This window comes from Hyperoodon ampullatus (genome assembly GCF_949752795.1).
Source record: "Hyperoodon ampullatus genome assembly, chromosome: 5".
NCBI classification, from domain to species: domain Eukaryota; kingdom Metazoa; phylum Chordata; class Mammalia; order Artiodactyla; family Ziphiidae; genus Hyperoodon; species Hyperoodon ampullatus.
The window spans coordinates 56,840,462-56,859,979 of record NC_136918.1 but is presented as its reverse complement, the minus strand read 5'-3'; the positions used below and the strand labels follow the sequence as shown (position 1 = coordinate 56,859,979).

Here is a 19,518-nt window from a genome sequence, read left to right as displayed (position 1 = left end):
TTTAGAGATTTTGCTTAATATGGTAGTCATTGCTGATTGTTAATTTATTCATTTTGAAAATAACAAAATACTCTTTAATATTGTTTTGACTCAGTGATTTAAAGACAGTAAAACAGAAACAACAAAAGCTTTTGACAACTCTTAGTACCTTAGATAACTGGAAATCTCCATCTCCATTAGAGATTGGCTCAATTTAGTACAAGAAAATTCTTGTCTTAATTCAGAATAACACTTGGAACATGGTAGATAGTAAAAAGTATTTGGAATGAATGAATGAAAGCAAGTGGCTTCCAAAGACAAAAAGAGAAAAAAAGGACACCACTAGTGTTGTGTTCTCTGTGTACACTTGGCTGGCTATCCAGATCTCACTTGGATACCAGTGGCCCAAGAACATAAAAAAAGAGGGACGTTTGAGGTGTGAGATAGATGGAGGAAGGAAAGTAGAAATAGCAGGGATTGGAGAAAAAAATCCATATTCAGGAAAATACTATAATCACCTAGTTTACTGATGAAGTATATGGGGAAAGGTAACATTTTACTACAGGTTATTCTTCATTTTTTATTAGAGTTTCTCGGTTTTACCTCTTATCTTAAAAAAAGAAATATGATGGCACAAGGAATATTATGCTAGACCTATAGGGCTAGCTCTACTTAAAACCTTAAAATAACTTTCCATTTCAACTCATCAGATTAAAAAAAAAATCCCTAAAACTGAAATAATCAACAAAAAATCAGAAACATGCCTGTATTTGTTTTTTATGGAAATAAGTTGTTAGCTGATACTTTGAAGATATTGAATCTTACCTGTGTAGATATATTCCACATATGCAGGATGAGTTTTTATGAAAACCTCTTTTACTTTTTCTATTTTATCAGCTCTGATTTCTGTTGCAAGTGGTGTGTACATAACTGAGAAAGATTCCGCCCTGGTGATGGCTTCTTCAATCATGGCCTGAGAGAAAGCAGACAACCCATTTGGCCTCAATAACAGTACATGACTTAAAGAATATAAAAAAATATGATTACCTTTATGGATGATTTAAAAATCTATATACTGTACTGCAAAGATAACGTATTTTGGTCTTGAATATTCATTAGAATGAACTTTTAATTAGTTCTGGAAATACTATTTCATATTAAGAAAACCAATTAAATGAAGAAAGTTTGTAAACAGACACCTCTAAACTGAGCTTGCTTTAAGATAAAAATAAAAATCCTATTTTCTGAGGTGTCATTTTTAACTTGATCTTAAAAATCAAATTCTTAAGTCTAACATAATTATCTTATGAACAGACACTGATGAGCAATTTTACTTTAAAAAATTGATTAAAATATCTAGATTTAAGTATTGTCTATAAATAACATGACAAACTAGACAAACTGTATATTTTTCTTCTTCCAATACACGGCAAAGCCTTTTGGAATTGAAAAAAAAAAAAAAAAAAAAAAAGAAAACTTTCTCAACGTCCTCCTAGCAAAGCTTTCCTTCCCTCCAGATCACAGGAGCCATTTGAGATGGATTCAGCTATTTAAGAATTTCTTTAAATTTTCTTTGTTCATGCAAGATACCATTCTTCATAAAGCCTGCCATCACCCTGAACTTCCTGCTTTAACTAGGTCCATTACTATTTGAAACAGACCAAAAGGAAAGTTATGTGAAGTTTTAAAAGGAATTTATTCCTTTCCTACAACTTTTCTTTCTAACAAGGCTTGAACATTGAATAAAAAATAGAAGTGTCTATAGTTATATCATTTTTCTGAAAATAGCATAAAAGAATATTATAAAAGTCCATATTTAGTTATAGAAATGATTCTTTCCCTGACAACTAAAAGTTGTCAACAACCAATAAGGAAAAATAATAGATTTGAAGTTTCCAACAAAGAAAAATCATTTAACAAACATCAATTTATATTATTACTGGTATAGTATATTGTAAACAAGTTTTAGACTAATATTAGCAGCAATAAGGAGTTGATTTTAAACTGAGAAACTGAATTTCATATGTTGATTGCCTGCTTCATTCCTCAGTGACTTCAAATGGCCCCTATGATCAATTTTTTAATTTATAATTAAAACAAATTTTTCTTCTAGAAACATTTTAATAAAAATTGGCCATTTCCAAGAAATACCCACTGCATGCCCACCAATAAAAGGGAACCATAACAAAACAAAATTTACCATATGGCTATGATTTAAAGAAAAATAACTAGTGCACACTCAAGCACACCAGCAAAGTCCAGTATTAAAGTCACATTCTTTCTTATGGGCTATGATTAGAATTCTGAATAGACACTGAAATAAAACAATACAAATGCTGAGCTATTCAGGTCAAAGGACCTCTAAAGAAGCATCTGTCCTCAAAGGCATTCCAGTTTTTTTTTTTTTTTTTTTTTGCGGTATGTGGGCCTCTCACTGTTGTGGCCTCTCCCGTTGCGGAGCACAGGCTCCGGACGGGCAGGCCCAACGGCCATGGCTCACGGGCCCAGCCGCTCCGCGGCACGTGGGATTTTCCCGGACCGGGGCACGAACCCGTGTCCCCTGCATCGGCAGACGGACTCTCAACCACTGCGCCACCAGGGAAGCCCGGCATTCCAGTTTTAATTTACAATTTAAATTTGGTGTGGGACAAATTTCTGAATGGCTGAGGGAAAGAACTTATATGTCCACAATGCTGTCCTTTCCAGGTCTGAGGAACTAGAAGGGAAAGAATATGATTGTGATGCCAAACCCGGAGCCAGCACTTAGATGGAAGTAGTCATGGATTATGCAGCAGTTGGTTCTGAGGGTGCAGCAGGTCTGGGTGCTGAGGCCTGGATGCTACTATGAAAGGCAAACAGCGGCAATGCAGGCAGCAGGTCTGGAATTCAGAGATGTGGGTTAAGAACTCAAGCTGTTTAGGTACCAGGTTCTGGTCCTCCAAAAGAAAGTAAAGATCCTTTATATTGAGTAGAAGAATGTTTTCTCCAGCTTGGTGCTTCATTGTTCAATGCTGGAACATGGAATATGCTAGAATACATTTATTGCTGGAACCAATCCTGGGATGGCCTGTCCAGACCAAAAAAGTAAGTAGCTGTACCTGTGTGTGGAGTGAGGTGCTGAAGAAGGGAGCTGTTCTAGACCTCAGTTCTAAGGTCTTGATCTGACTTTACTGCCTTTTGTAAGCTGTTAGTTCCTGTATGAGTTTGCTAGGGCTGTCCTAACAAAGTTTCACAGACTGGGTGGCTTAAATAACAGAAGTTTATTTTCTAAACACATGGGACCTAATGAAACTTCAAAGCTTTTGCACAGCAAAGGAAACCATAAACAAGACCAAAAGACAACCCTCAGAATGGGAGAAAATATTTGCAAATGAAGCAACTGACAAAGGATTAATCTCCAAAATGTATAAGCAGCTCATGCAGCTCAATAACAAAAAAACAAACAACCCAATCCAAAAATGGGCAGAAGACCTAAATAGACATTTCTCCACAGAAGATATACAGACTGCCCACAAACACATGAAAGGATGCTCAACATCTTTACTCATTAGAGAAATGCAAATCAAAACTACAATGAGATATCATCTCACACCAGTCAGAATGGCCATCATCAAAAAATCTAGAAACAATAAATGCTGGAGAGGGTGTTGGAAAAAAGGGAACACTCTTGCACTGCTGGTGGGAATGTGAATTGGTACAGCCACTATGGAGAACGGTATGGAGGTTCCTTAAAAAACTACAAATAGAACTACCATATGACCCAGCAATCCCACTACTGGGCATATACCCTGAGAAAACCATAATTCAAAAAGAGTCATGTACCAAAATGTTCATAGCAGCCCTATTTACAATAGCCCAGAGATGGAAACAACCTAAGTGTCCACCATCGGATGAATGGATAAAGAAGATGTGGCACATATATACAATGGAATATTACTCAGCCATAAAAAGAAACGAAATTGAGCTATTTGTAATGAGGTGGATGGACCTAGAGTCTGTCATACAGAGTGAAGTAAGTCAGAAAGAGAAAGACAAATACTGTATGCTGACACATATATATGGAATTTAAGGAAAAAAATGTCATGAAGAACATAGGGGTAAGACAGGAATAAAGACACAGACCTACTAGAGAATGGACTTGAGGATGCAGGGAGGGGGAAGGGTAAGCTGTGACAAAGCGAAAGAGCGGCATGGGCATATACACACTACCAAACGTAAGGTAGATAGCTAGTGGGAAGCAGCCGCATAGCACAGGGAGATCAGCTCAGTGCTTTGTGACCGCCTGGAGGGGTGGGATAGGGAGGGTGGGAGGGAGACGCAAAAGGGAGGGGATATGGGAACATATGTATATGTATAACTGATTAAATTTGTAATAAAAAAAAATAAATAGAATAGAAAAAAAAAAAAAAAGAAGTTTATTTTCTCATAGTTCCAGAGGCTAGAAGTCTGAGATCCAGGTGTCTGCAGGGTTGATTTCTTCTTAGGCCTCTCTCCTTGGCTTGTAGATGGCCAGGTACCTTCTCCTGTGTCTTCACATGGGTTTCCCTCTGGGTGTGTCTGTATTCTAATCTCTTCTTATAAGAACACCAGTCATATTTGATTAAATCCCACTTAAAGACCTCATTTTAACTTAATTACCTCTTTAAAGACCCTATGTGCAAATAGAGTCACAATCTATAGCCTCTGGTTAGGACTTCAGCATATGAATTTTGCAGAGGGACATGATTCAGCCCATAACACTTCCTAACATCCAAATAGCTTTCCTTGTGGTGTAGGAGGGTTCCCTTTCCTCCACACCCCCTCCAGTATTTGTTGTTTGTAGATTTTTAATGATGCATGAACAGTCTAATATGTGCAAATTGAAGATTTTAAATCTAAATATTTTAAAAAACATATTTTGTAAGAATGATAGATATTAAAATATAAATTTTAATTTACTTTTTACTATCAGTCAAAGATTTTCTTTTGAAAGTCTTTGAAAATAAAGAGAACAGATGAGAAATTGCAGCTTGTAAAAAAGTAAGCTTCACTGAAAATGAAGGCAGATTTCAAATGATAGTTTTTAACTTGACAAAAATTTTCTGCAACTGAGTCATTCTTTCCCAATGTGTGAGTTTCTCCGGTGTCAATCAATGTTGCACATGTGCAGAGAATGGGGAAAACAATCAGTCCAGGTGTCCTGTTGTTAAGTGTACATTGCTATTAATTATGCTTTCTTTGCTGCTACACAAAAAAGAGCTTTGAAATTAGGTGTTTACATTTGCAAGTCCTACTAACTCTCTATTGTTATCCTCATGTTAGCAAGTTTTAAAGCTTATAGTTACATAAACCAAGAGTGTCTGTGGGCAGCTCATTTCCTCTACAAACAGTAACATAATAATTTCTCCTTATACTTCAGCTAAGCAAAAAAGAGCCCTTTGCTACCTCAGAAATCAACTTGCCTAGGATAATTGTAAACCAGGAAAGACTGGGAGAGACTGGGGAGAGAGCTACTCCATTAAGAGTAAAGGAAAAGCAAAGTAGAGGGAAAAGGTGACTAGCAAAAAAGAAAAGAAACAAAATTTGTCTCTTTCTAAACCAAGGGGGTTGATTCTTCCTGGTGAATTTTTAAGAGCACCCAAAGTTCTCAGGATAAATCTTGCAGTAACCATAAACCTCAAACATTTCCAGGATGACAGGATCATGAAATTTTTCCCCTATCTTTTTGCTGGAGGATTTGGATAAATTGTAACTTTTAACAATGTATCCAATGATGGTGAATCAGTAAGTAGAATTCCTGTTATCACTAATTAGAAAAAGTGATAAAATTATTATATATTATTATCAAATTATTCCTTTAATGCTCTCAGTATCTGGGTTGACCATAATTGCAGTAAATTGCTTTACTTACAAGATTAGATCTGGAAGCAACCTTGGGAATTTTCCAGCTCAATTCACTGAATTGCAGATGACTTAAGTGACTTGGAGAGGCATAAGTGACTTTTCTAAGGATTAACAGCTTTTTAATTTTATGGAATTTAGAATTAGGGTCTCAAATATTATATTTCACTTTCTCTTTGGAAACTTATCTTTTTACCTTCTGGGCTTTACCCTCCTGTTTAAAAACAGTCATAATAAATATAATTTTAAATTCTGAAGTATTTAATTTAGTTTTGCAGTATATGCGAGTGCTACAGAATTTTAGAACAATTTTATAATATATATATATATGTGTGTGTGAGTGTGTGTGTGTGTATATATATATATATATACACACACACACACTCACACACACATATATATCCTGTACACGTGGTTAGGCAGTTTCCCTTGCAGTTAGGTGTGGCCATGTGGCTGAGTGAAGGCCAATTTGTAGGCAGGAATGATACTCTTTCCAGGCTTAGCCCATAAAACCCTGCCTAGAATAGAAACCTCTTCTATTTTCTTTCCTTATCAGCTGCCTAGAGAGGAAGACTCCCAGGATATGGAGGAAGATTGAGCTACAGGATGGAAGGAGGATGGGTTCTCCTGTTGCTGACTGGAGGAGAACCAACCAGGAACACCCACATTGGACTATACTGTGAGTGAGAAATCAACGTTTATTGTTTTAAGTTACTGAAATTTTGGAGTTGTTTGTTGTAGTAGTTAGTCTACCCTAATATACAATAATAAAGGAAAATTGGAGTCTCTCATAATCCATTTTTTTCTACTAAGCCTTATGTGTTATAAAAAAAAGTAAAGAAAGAAAAGCTACTTTAAGATAAAATAACTTTCCATATAGCAGTGTGATAAATGCTTTTATATACCCTACCCTTTAATCCTCCTGAAGTCCATCTAAGTAAGTATTCCTAGTGGACAAATATGATTGTATTGTTTTATCTTCAGAATTGACATTATTAGATTCAAAGGAAGCAGTGCTATACTTGAAAGCTATAAATGATTGAATGGGAACCTTTAGCCCTTAGTGGTTAATATGGCTCTTTGTTATTATATTAATAATGATGAAAATTTGAATGATACCTAGAATTTTCTAGAAAATGGAAAAATAAAATTTTTGAGCAATATTTTTCAAACTTAATCCCTTTGAATATATATGGATTTAATTAGAAAGATTTCAATTTTCTTGAAATTTAAATTTAACCTGAAGAGCAGATTTTCCTAAGGAGCAGAGTATCTTACTTTGAGACTTACCTATAAACCTCTTCATAGTATCATTTATGAAATAGCCTGGGTTGACATTTTAATGATAATTTTATTAATATAGTGATATGTCGGAATAAAATATGTAATAATTGATTGTTTGTCCCTGCCTTGATAATCAACATTTTAATGCTGAAATATTTCCTTGGATTTATGAGAGTTCTTTTATTAAACAACCTTCACTGTAAGTTCCATATTTTTCTCATATAAAGGAATATTTGGCAGCTTTTCCATTGCATTTATTAGCCCAGTGATATGAAAGTTATAAATATTGTCATGCAGTGTAAATCAAGGTATTTAAAATTTTATTTGCATTTTCTGAAAATTACCAAATATTCAATGGACAGGTTACTTGTACGAAGGTAAGCAAATTTTTATATAGCTGTTTTGAATTCTGTACTTTGCAGCCTGTCCTATTTAAAACAGTCACAATAAATACCATTTTAAATTCTAAAGTATTTAATTTACCTTAGTTTTGCAGTGTATAGAGTATTATAGAATTTTAAAACATATATATATATATATATACCACATATTGTGTGTGTGTGTGTGTGTGTGTGTGTGTATGTGTATGTACTCCACTGTTCACTCGCCAATCGGGTTAGGGCTAAGGTTTTGATTATATATGAGGCTTCCATTAGCTGAATAACTTTAGCATTTAATGCCCAAAATTTACCCTGTATTAATTTTTAATCATTTAGATTTTGTAGGAGGATTTTATTTCCATGCCCCTTCAGCATGGAACTAAAGAGATAGAAGGGACCTAAGATATTATTTTAAAATCACTTAACTTTATAATCAAGGAAACTGAGGCTTGGTAGTTCTGGTGACTCACTTGAGGCCACAAAATTAGAGATGGAAGCAAGACAAGAACACAAGTCTTTGAACCAATGCTTTCTCTTACACTGAAAGAATTTTCATCTTTGTAATTAGATTGTTTCCTAGAAGTATAAGATCAAGTATTAGTTTCCATTTTCTTTTTTCATGACTGTCTAATTCCTGTCTTCAGAGACAAGGAGAATTTGACTCTAATGCTAACAAAGAAACAAATGGACCACATCAAAACTAAACCAGGTCAAGATCCTCTTCACAACAATAATCCTAACACAAAAGAGAATATTCATCCTTCACTCCTACTGGCCATAATGAGACTGTTTTGTCCACCAGCCGCTCATAAGATTTAGGATATGTATCAATTAGCATGCCTCTCTCAAAGAGAAACATTTACAAAAATTAAACGAAAGGCTTCTTGATGGGGGAAGTTAATAATGTGTTTGGGTTGGTCTAACTTATTTAATGGCAAAGCACATATAATTTGGAAATAGAATATAAAATATATTCTTGTTCTAAAGACCCTGAATAATTTTCTGCTTGCACATTGGGGAAACACTAGCTGATAGAAACTCAGAGCTACACGTGTGAGTTTCAACAGCCTCCAGACTCTTTAGGATGCCACAGAGCTTTTATTCTTGATGACTTAAAATGAATCACCAAAAGGTATCACAGGAATACATAGCTGTATTACCAGTAATTATTTCATAAGCACAACTGGGTATTACTAACAAGCTTTAGCCCGTGTTCAGTGGTAAATGCCAACACAGTTTAGGACCCTTTTTTTGTGGTTGTTGCGCGTTTCATCTCTATACTTTGTTTAGTTATCTGAAAGTAGGTATTCCTTTTGCTAACTGTATGTATGTTGTTTTCTGATTGTATTTCTTTTTCTTTTATATTTTACTTATTTATTTATTAAAAAAAGTTTTTTTTGGCTGCATCGGGTCTTAACTTCTGCACGCAGGATCTTCGTTGAGGTATGTGGGATCTTTCCTTGTGGCGCATGGGGTTCTCTCTAGTTGTGGCGTGCGGGTTGTCTCTTCTCTAGTTGTGGCGTGCAGGCTCCAGGGCGCATGGGCTCTGTAGTTTGCAGCATGCGGGCTCTCTCATTGAGGCGCGCGAGGTCAGTAGTTATGGCGCGCAGGCTTAGCTGCCCTGTGGCATGTGGGAACCTAGTTCCCTGACCAGGGATGGAACCCACGTCACCTGCATTGGAAGGTGGATTCTTTACCACTGGACCACCAGGGAAGTCCCTGATTGTATTTCTTGACTGGTGGTCTTAGGATATGGATGGCTAGCACCCACAGCATGGTAAGATTGGGACAAGAACTGGGTTCCCAGGCTTGTACTGCTTTTTCTACCAAGAATTTGTTTTATCTCTCGGACTGCTATGCAAGACAACTTTGAGTGGAAAAGTCAAGGATGCCCTTGAAAAAAGTGTATATTGTAGAGAAGTTGAAAGAATCCTAGGATGTTTAATTTGAAGACAAGACATAGGTTGTATGAACTGACTCGTCACCAGAGAGCAACCTGCTCTTGCACTCTACCTATGTAGATTTTGTTTAATTCATTGATAAATCTGGAAAACTCATTTATTAATTAAGTGTGTTCACTGGACATTGGCTAAGTGCTGTAAATAAATTCTGTTTATTTGTTAAGGCAACACTGGAAAACAAGCATTATTATCTCACGTTACAGATGAGAAAACCTCAGTGAGAATCACCTCACACCGGTCAGAATGGCCATTATCAAAAAATCTAGAAACAATAAATGCTGGAAAGGGTGTGGTGAAAAAGGAACCCTCCTGAACTGTTGGTGGGAATGTAAATTGATACAACCACTGTGGAGAACAGTATGGAGGTTCCTTAAAAAACTAAAAATAGAACTACCATATGACCCAGCGATCCCACTACTGGGCCTATACCCTGAGAAAACCATAATTCAAAAAGAGACATGTACCCCAGTGTTCATTGCAGCATTATTTACAATAGCCAGGATGTGGAAGCAACCTAAATGTCCATCAACAGATGAATGGATAAAGAAGATGTGGCATATATATACAATGGAATATTACTCAGCCATAAAAAGAAACAAAATTGAGTTATTTGTAGTGAGGTGGATGGACCTAGAGTCTGTCGTACAGAGTGAAGTAAGTCAGAAAGAGAAAAATAAATACCATATGCTAACACATATATATGGAATCAAAAAAAAAAAAAGGTACTGATGAACCTAGTGGCAGGGCAGGAATAAAGACATAGACATAGAGAATGGACTTGAGGACACGGTGGGGAAGGGGGAAGCTGGGGTGAAGTGAGAGTAGCATCAACATATATGCACTACCAAACGTAAAATAGATAGCTAGTGGGAAGCAGCCGCATAGCACAGGGAGATCAGCTCAGTGCTTTGTGACCACCTAGAGGGGTGGGATAGGGAGGGTGGGAGTGAAGCTCAAGAGGGAGGGCATATGTGTATATATGTATGCATTTGGCTGGTTCACTTTGTTGTACCACAGAAACTAACACAGTATTGTGAAGCAATTATACTCCAATAAAGATCTATTAGAAAAAAAATCCGTGAGGAAAATACAATCATATGACTTCAAGAAAAGAGGAGAATTTATTTTTAATTGGTGTGCAATACCATCAAAAAGATGGCTGAATATAAATAAAAACGTTAAAAGCTTTGAGCTTACAGATTATCTTATACCTGGGTGAACACAGCTTAAAAAATTTCATAATTTCATGGAATAGTTATTCCACATCTCCAACTGCTAAAAAAATGTGACCTCAATTTATCAGCAAGCTTGTAAATCAATAACCAATAAGTATCTGTGGGAAATATGAAAGATAACCATAAACCCCTCAATTTGGTTTTGCGCATAACAATTTTTGATTTTTGGATGCAAACAAAAACAAAGAAGGAGTCAACATGTTCACAAATTTGAACTGGAAGGCACAGCCTCTATGTATCAATAAATAAAATAACCTCATGGCAGCCGAGCAGAATAGCCACAGGACTTCTGGGAATCAAATAGTTATACCTAAATTTGTTCAGGTAAAAGAAGGCCCAAATTGCCTTAGATCTCTGAAACCCACATCATTCTCAAATGAAGGAAAATGAAAAGAAATTTAGAAGTTACTTTTTTTTTCTCCCGTAAGAACTGTCAGACACCCAGAAAACTTTTTAGGAGGGAAAAAAAGAAAAGGAAAAGCTGACTCTGTTTAATCACCTATGGATATTACTGAAAAAGCAAACCAGCACCATGAAAAAGATACACACACACACACACACACACACACACACACACACACATATTTCTGAAGGAGAGTACTAAGTAAATATTTCTTCGGGAGTGGCTGAGGAATAATTTTCTTGCTTGGTAGATGTCACTCTTTGAAGGAGCTTGAATTATCAACTTGCAGATAGATAGGGCTGATGTACAAGTGAAGTGTGCTGCCCCCTGCAGGGCACATTCTGAGGCCCTGTCTCCACTACACATTCTTTTTTTTTTTTTTTTGCGGTACGACGGCCTCTCACTATTGTGGCCTCTCCCGTTGCGGAGCACAGGCTCCGGACGCACAGGCTCAGCGGCCATGGCTCACGGGCCCAGTCGCCCCACGGCACGTGGGATCTTCCTGGACTGGGGCACGAACCCGTGTCCCCTGCATCGGCAGGCGGACTCTCAACCACGGCGCCACCAGGGAAGCCCCTGTCTCCACATTCTTGTATGATCAGGATGCCTGACTTGTTTTAGCAGGAGACAAAGCCGTTTATTTCTCAGTGAGAATTAGGGTTTTAAAGGCAGACAACCTCCGAAAAGGTGGCACTTTGACTAGAATTCACACTGAGGTGAAGTAATTGAGTGTTTGACTCAGTTTTCAAAGAAGGCTTTTCCTCTTCACATGTACATGTGGGACTGAGGAGGAGGGACAGTGTGGGGAGAAGGGAGGGGTGGGGCAGGTATAAAGCAACCTTACCTACTTGACAGTCTGGTCAAATCAATGCCATCAAATATATAGTACTGATATGTATGCATGAATTTAATATGTGTATGGTTGAGGCTCCTTCCTCCATCCCTCCCTCCCTGTCTTCCTCCTTCCTTTCTTTCCTTACTTCATTTCTTCCTTCCTAGTCCCTGGGACACTCACAGAACATCAACAGAAAAACTATGCAAAACTATGCAAACAGAAAGTAATGTCACGGTCACTATCTCCTTCACGGGAACACTCAACCTTGGATCAAATACATGCCTCAATTACATCTTTCATTTAAAAGTGAACCTCTTTTACTGGCATACTACCTCAAATAGCATCAAAGCAAAATGAAACACAGGCAGCATTTAACAACGCTGGTAACCATAGAAACATATCATTAAAGAATATATAAACAGGAATGAATAATTAGATGAGAAATTCGTTTCTACATTTATCTAAGACCTAGGAAAAAAGCTTTCTTTTACCTCTCATCTCAATTTGGACACTTCCTCTTTAGCCTGTCTTCTAACTAAAAAGTAGGAGAATTCATAAAATGAGAATTTTAATATTGCCTAGCTTAATGGACAAATCTCTTTGTAGGCAAGTGACTAAAAAATATTGCAGTGCCCATTGTTGTCCAGATGTAACACTGAATGTGGGAAAGGATCCTGATGCAGCCAAGGAGTCTACTTTCAGGATGGGAGGTGGGCAAGAAAACCTGACTGACATCATGGTGAGAGGGGGAGAGCAGTTGTTGATCTTTAAAAATGGGAAGCACAGTTTGCCTCATTTACTGGAGGCATCTATATATAGTGGAAAGACTGAGGGAGGGAAGAATCTGGGGCTTATGGATTATATCAGTTACATTGTCAGGTAGGCAGCGTCACCTGTGCAGGTCATCTGCCACTCTACCTTTGCACCTAGGGAAGCCCTACATAAACTCTATGGTAGGCTAAGTTGGTTATTAACTTAAAAAAATTATAAATGGTCTTAGAGACCATCTAGCACATGATTATGCAGCAGAATCACCTAGTAGGGGGTCAGTAGGCAAATATGATTTTCAGGGCCTCACCCAACTCTAAGGATCTAATGCTTCAAATGTTTTCCCAAGTGCCTCTGATGCAGCTGGACCAGTGTTTGAGAACCATTTACCTAAGCCAGCTTCCTCATCATATAGCAGCAGAAACTAAAGTCTAGAGCAGTTGTGGTAGATTGCATTGCTGGTCTCAATTTCCCCCCTCCCTATAGCAATATCATATCAATAGCTTTGTCACGGCTTTGCAGTAAGCAGAAGAATCTATGTCCTTGGGCTTGACCACATGCTTTTCTTTGGCTAATGGAATGTTTCAAGCATGGTATGAGCAGAGGCTTGAAATGTGCCTCTGTGGTTTTGCTTTCTCTCTTAGAATCCTGCATTTTGCCATAAGAAGAACAGACATCAGGTAGCCATTGGTCTAAGGAGGATGAGAGACATGTGGATCACACTTGGGCCTCTTTGCAGATTAGAGCTAAGCCTAACCACGCCCAGCCAAGGCCAGCCTAGATCAGTCAAACCCAAGTTAACCTGATGATTATTATAAGTCACTGAGTTTTAGAGTGATTTGTTATATAGCATTATTGTATCAGTAGCTGACTAATACAGAAATGAAGTGATTTACCCAAAATTGAATCCTAGCATTGGAACTAGAAGTTATATCTTGTGAATCTGAGGTTTGACCTCATTCTACTGCTCTATATTGCCTGTTTCCTTTTGCTTCCTTTCCTTCACAGAGTGAAGCACAGATATCCATTGCTTCCATAAGATCTCTCTGCTCAGTCTACATTTCCTATATTCCAGAACGTTGTCACCTTTCCTCATCAGAGCTTACCTTTCCTTCCGCATCTTGTTCCTTCATCCTGTTTTCATGTTTCCAAAGAAATGAGGAAAGTCTCAAACTAATTCCCACATCTGTGTCTAGGGGTCACCCATTAATGAGTTAAGCACTTCTAGATAAAATTTCTTTTTCATATTACTTGGGGATGACTAGAGACTTAATGCCAAATGGTGGGAATTTAAACATAATATATGGCAATTGATAGGGAAAATATTTTTAGGTTAGTAGCTTTGGTGTTTCTCAAATTATATCTAATCCAAATACTGTAAGCCCTAGGGACTTCCCTGGTGGTCCAATGGTTAAGGCTTTACCTTCCAGTGCTGGGGGTGCTGGTTTGATCCCTGGTCGGGGAGCTAAGATCCCACATGCCTTGCGGCCAAAAATACCAAAACATAAAACAGAAGGAATATTGTAACAAATTCAATAAAGGCTTTATTGAATATATTTATCAAAATATATATATATATATATAAAACAACAACAACAACAAAAAAACAAATACTAGAAGCCCTAGATTGTACTCAGACATGCCTTGTCCAAATATTTTATAAACTCTCTGTCTGACAGGCTAAATAAATAAATAAATAAATAAACTGTAAGTACAGGCCATTTAAGAGAAATGCTCATATGGTATTTCTATTTTGTTCCTTCTGTGGAAAAAAATTTCACAAGAAGAAATCTTTAGAGAGAACACATTTTTTCTTCTCCAGAATATGTAGGTGTTTTGTTAAAGATAATAAAAATTTTGTGGTTCCTTGACCTTACTTTGCCTGTAATTTCACATTAAAGATTTTATTTTTATTCTAAGGTTAAGATATCATAACTTTTTACCAGATAAATGACTAATATTGGGATGATTTTGCAATATCAAGAAGAAAAACAAAGAACTGGAGGGTAAAGTTAAGTCTAAGAGGTCAACTTCTGTTCAGTGTTAAGGTAGCCTACATCATTCTCTGGTTAGTGCAGAGAAATCCTTTAGCTTGCTGCTACCTTGATCACCACTTTTGAAAGAAGAAGCTAATAGCTAAGACCTTAGAATTTGCATGAAGACACCTGTGAGCACAGAAACCAATGAGACAAAAGACTCTTGGAAAACTGTAACCTTCTCCAAATATTCCTATGAATCCCAAACTCAACTAAAGCACAAAGGTTGTCTGCAATTCTGAACTTAAAACACACACACACACACACACACACACACACACACACAAATACTTGTTGAATTAGCATAAGCTCTGAATTTTTAAATTGCAAACAAAACAACTATACCAAAATATTCTCAATTTTATTGGTTTGAGTTTCATGTCAAACCATGATGGTTTTTGGTACTTTGACGGTATTGTGGAAGAAAAACAGATTAAGAAGTGATGTCTACTTTAAGTCCCAGTTGTTTTTCTTGGTAAGTAATTTGCACTAGAATATGTGCTTTTGAAGACAGGGTGATGTCTCTTTCTTTCACTGCTGTATATCCAACACATAGCACAGTGCTTAACACATGGTCACTAATAAGTACTTGATAAATATGTGCTGAATGAGTATGAATGACAAATACAATTTGAAAGTAAAGAAGAAGGCTATCCACTAACTTAAGAGGAGTCTGGAGACACTGGATTGGAAAGGTTTCAAGCTTGAATGTCTACAGTGCAGTCTGAGGAGGCACTATATGACACTAACATTCTGGGTGCTATTTTTTGCTTTGAGTGCTGGAAGCAGTAAATGTCTCCCGTTAGGCCCATTACCAAAGTGAAAAAGGGCTGTTGGAAAGAGGAGGAGTAGTGCAAGTGCCTTATCCTATGGTCTGTGAACCCCTGAAAGCCATGGAAGGGCTGTAGGGGACCACAAACTGTGCACCATCTTCCTCAAGCATGTGCCTGGGGAAAATCTTTTGTCTCTCAGGGCAGCCAGCTGCTGATTTTGTCCCTTGAAAGTAGACTAATTACACCAAAAAAGATTTCTTTTTGGTGAGCCCACCTTGGAAACCATTTAGGCCATTGATATCTTTAAGATGGTGCACATTTCAATGCCAAGTACATCTTGAATTGGATGGGAAGTCTTGGTATTCTCTGCACAGATGGAGGACCCGAGAAGTTGGCACTTCCTCAGCCTCTGCTGCTTCACTAGGGAAAGATGCTCCACATGTCAGGCTTTTTACATGGGCCCGTATTGGTGTCAACAGCCCTTCCAACAATCCCTGAAGAGGTTCTTCTACTGCTGTGAAAGTCTTCAACTTCCTCAGAGCCAAGAACTCAAATCATTGCCTTTTCAGTAAATCTTTGTCAAGATATAAGAGCACACCATGAGATTCTTTCCTGTTAGAGAAGTGTGTTGGCAATCCAGAGAAGAGATTTAGGAGATATTTGGTTTGGTTAAACCTTTTAACTTTTTTTTAAGAGAAAAGAAACCCCTTCTTAGAACAAATTGGATGTGAGAAGTTCATTCCAGGACTAGCTTTAAAACAGCTCATATCTTAGTTACATAAATGAGGCAAATCTTTTGATCAAAATGCTGAATTTACTATTAGAGATACTGCTGAAGAACGATGACTTTTTTTGGTCGAGCTGCTATTCTGAATGAGGTTGGTGGAGTCAGACAGAAATCTGAATTTTCTAATATTGGAGGTGAGACTGATAAAGTCTGGAGAGTTTCTAGAGACAAAAATCTACAGATACTCTGCAAATGACTTATGTCTTATGAAGGTCATTTTTTGTCCAGATGACTTTAGAATGGAAACAAATTGCTGACATAGATAGCCTTGATAATATGAAGTTAACAACGATAATCTCATTGACTTGAGGACAAAGGAAATGATGTAATATGAATTTAGGTATTTCTTGACACATGCCCCATGTGAGATATTGTGAGCTACAGGAGCTCTGACTCCATTTGCTATCAGACTTTGTGAATCAGAATTTTACCTCTTATTGCCATTAAATGAAACATTGACATTGATGCAATGTCAAATATGTTATTTCAGTTTCTTATTCCAGAAAAAGTGTACAACCTTCTCACAAGTGTGAGAAAGCCATAATTCCTCGTCAATGCTGTTTTGTTAACTATGTGTAGATCAATTTCCAGTGCAATGAGATAAATAATAAGCACATTTTTTTTCTGTTTATGTGTTTATGAGTATGTTTTTAAGTGGATGCTTATCAGTTGTTTTTTTTTTTTTTTTTTTTTTTTTTCGGTATGCGGGCCTCTCACTGTTGTGGCCTCTCCCGTTGCGGAGCACAGGCTCCGGACGCGCAGGCTCAACGGCCATGGCTCACGGGCCCAGCCGCTCCACGGCATGTGGGATCCTCCCAGACCGGGGCACGAACCCGTGTCCCCTGCATCGGCAGGCGGACTCTCAACCACTGCGCCACCAGGGAAGCCCGATGCTTATCAGTTGAATCAGATTCTCAGAGGGGTTTATGACTCGAAAGAAAGAAAGAGAGAGAGAGAGAGAGAGAGAGGGAAAGAAGGGAAGGAAGGAAGGAAAGGAAGGAAGAAAGAAAGAAAGAAAGAAAAAGAAAGAGAGAAAGAAAGAAAATTTAAAATGAGCAGTCAAGGTAGGGAATGAACTGATCAGGCAGCTTGCCCCTGTTTAGTGGGGTTCCTCTATACTCGTTTCATGGGAGTTCTGAAACAAAAGTAGCTGTTATCGCCTTTTCTCACTCCACTTTGCTGAGTGATGCAGACCAGAGTTGGCTCTGTTCCTCACATTGCAGGAGATAAAGCTGCACACCAGATAACTCACGTGTCTGAGAGCATGGCTGAAAACGAAGGCGAGAAAACAGGAGAGGGAAACAGGAGTGGAAGAGGAAGCCTTGTTTGTTTTTACATTTCCTGATGCTATTAAATCTAGCTCAGCTCCTGATGCTATTAAATCTATCCTTGGATCTAAGGGTCAGGGGGCTTGGGAGGTAGACTAGAGTTTAAAGTTCTTGGAATAATTTTATTACTTTAGGAACAATATATAAATACACAAGAGTCGTTGCTTCAAAATGGCTAATTCCCAGCCTGACTAGGGACTTCCCATTTTGCTAATTAGTTCAGAATTGTGATGAGGTCTGGGGGTGTTTGAGAAGAGGAGGCTGGCTGGTAACAGAAGATGAGTATCAGGTTGTAGAAGTATGAATGCAGGTACGGTGTGAGAAGGAATTTCCAACTCTCTCTAGCTCTGAAGAGGTGATACTATTATAGAATAACGGGTGCAAACACTTTTAATGAAAGTGATATATCCCAGTATGAGCTGTCATATAGTGTAGAGCTTTATGCCTTTTTTCCTTGCTGAGTTGCTGACGTGAAAAGTATTCCTAATGCAATTAAAAGGTGTTCTTGAGCTCACCAAAGCAAAGGTCTGTTCTTCTGCATCTAAGAGATTGTAAGTCAATGATCTGTGAAAGTAGGTGTAGATTTGTTCCTAAATTTTTACATTCTGAAATTTTCCATTTCCTGTTTAACATCTCTAAGAGAATAACTGACCAGGGTGGTAGGGATTTTATGTGGTTGAAAGGCAGATATATAGTAACTTCTCCACTTACCAAAGTAGGGAAAATAGCCCCTATCTCTTCAGCCTTAATGGATGTCTACAAATGTACATGCAGACATAATTTCTAGTCTGTGATGTGTGGGGCATTCTTACATTCAACAGTGTAATTGCCATGGTGGTTTGGGTAGTGGGACAGCCCTGTCTTAAAAGTTGGCATGGACTGCATACTCTCTGGCACTGTTCCAAAAACCCCTTTTGACTTAGAACAGAGCAAGGTTTGGGGGAAGATGTATGCATTTGAATTAAGATTGGGGAGAGGGTGGCTAGCAGAAGGAAGTATATAACTATTGAGATACTGGTGTGGTGTGCTCATGTTGAGGCAGGTTAGAGGGGTTTTGTTTATGGAAGTTATCTGCAGGATGTGTTTTGTAATCATGTTACTTTTTCCATAACATAATTACATTTGTAATTATGTTACAAATTTCCTTAAATTTGTGACACCATATTTGTTTTTTTATTGAAGTATAGTTGATGTACAATATTATATAAATTACAGTTGCATGATATAGTGATTCAAAAATTTTAAAGCTTGTACTCCATTTATAGTTATTATAAAATATTGGCTATATCCCCTGTGTTGTACAATATATCCTTGTAGCTTATTTTATACATAATAGTTTGTATCTTTTAATCTCCTACCCCTATATTTCTCCTCCCCTCTTCCCTCTCCCCACTGGTAATCACTGAGTCTGCTTCTTTTTTGTTATCTTCACCAGTTTATTGTATTTTTAAGATTCCACATATAAGTGACATCATAAAATATTTGTCTTTCTCTGTCTGGCTTATTTCACTTAGCATAATGCCCTCCAAGTCCATCCATGTCACAAATGGCAAAATTTCATTCTTCTTTATGGCTGAGTAGTATTCCATTTTGTGTGTGTGTGTATACACCACATATGTATATATACATATATGTGTGTGTGTGTGTGTGTATATATATATATATATATATATATATATATATATATATATATATACCACATCTTCTTTATCCATTCATCTGTTGATGGACACTTAGTCTGCTTCCATATCTTGGCAATTGTGAATAATGCTTCTATGAACATTGGGGTGCATGTATCTTTTCAAATTAGTGTTTTTATTTTTTTCAGATATATACTCAGGAGTGGGATTCCTGGGTCATATGGTAATT

The 19,518-nt window shown here is 37.4% G+C and overlaps 1 protein-coding gene across 1 annotated transcript in view; it reads right to left on the bottom strand.

Annotated features, from left to right (window-relative positions):
- Positions 1-19,518, bottom strand: part of SPATA16 (spermatogenesis associated 16) — a gene marked incomplete at its 3' end in the record, with an annotated part of 219,168 nt that overhangs the window by 61,934 nt on the left and 137,716 nt on the right. Inside the window, exon 5 of the mRNA XM_079705228.1 lies at positions 805-952. Coding sequence (XP_079561354.1) covers positions 805-952 — 148 coding nt within the window. The remainder of the gene's footprint in view (positions 1-804; positions 953-19,518) is intronic.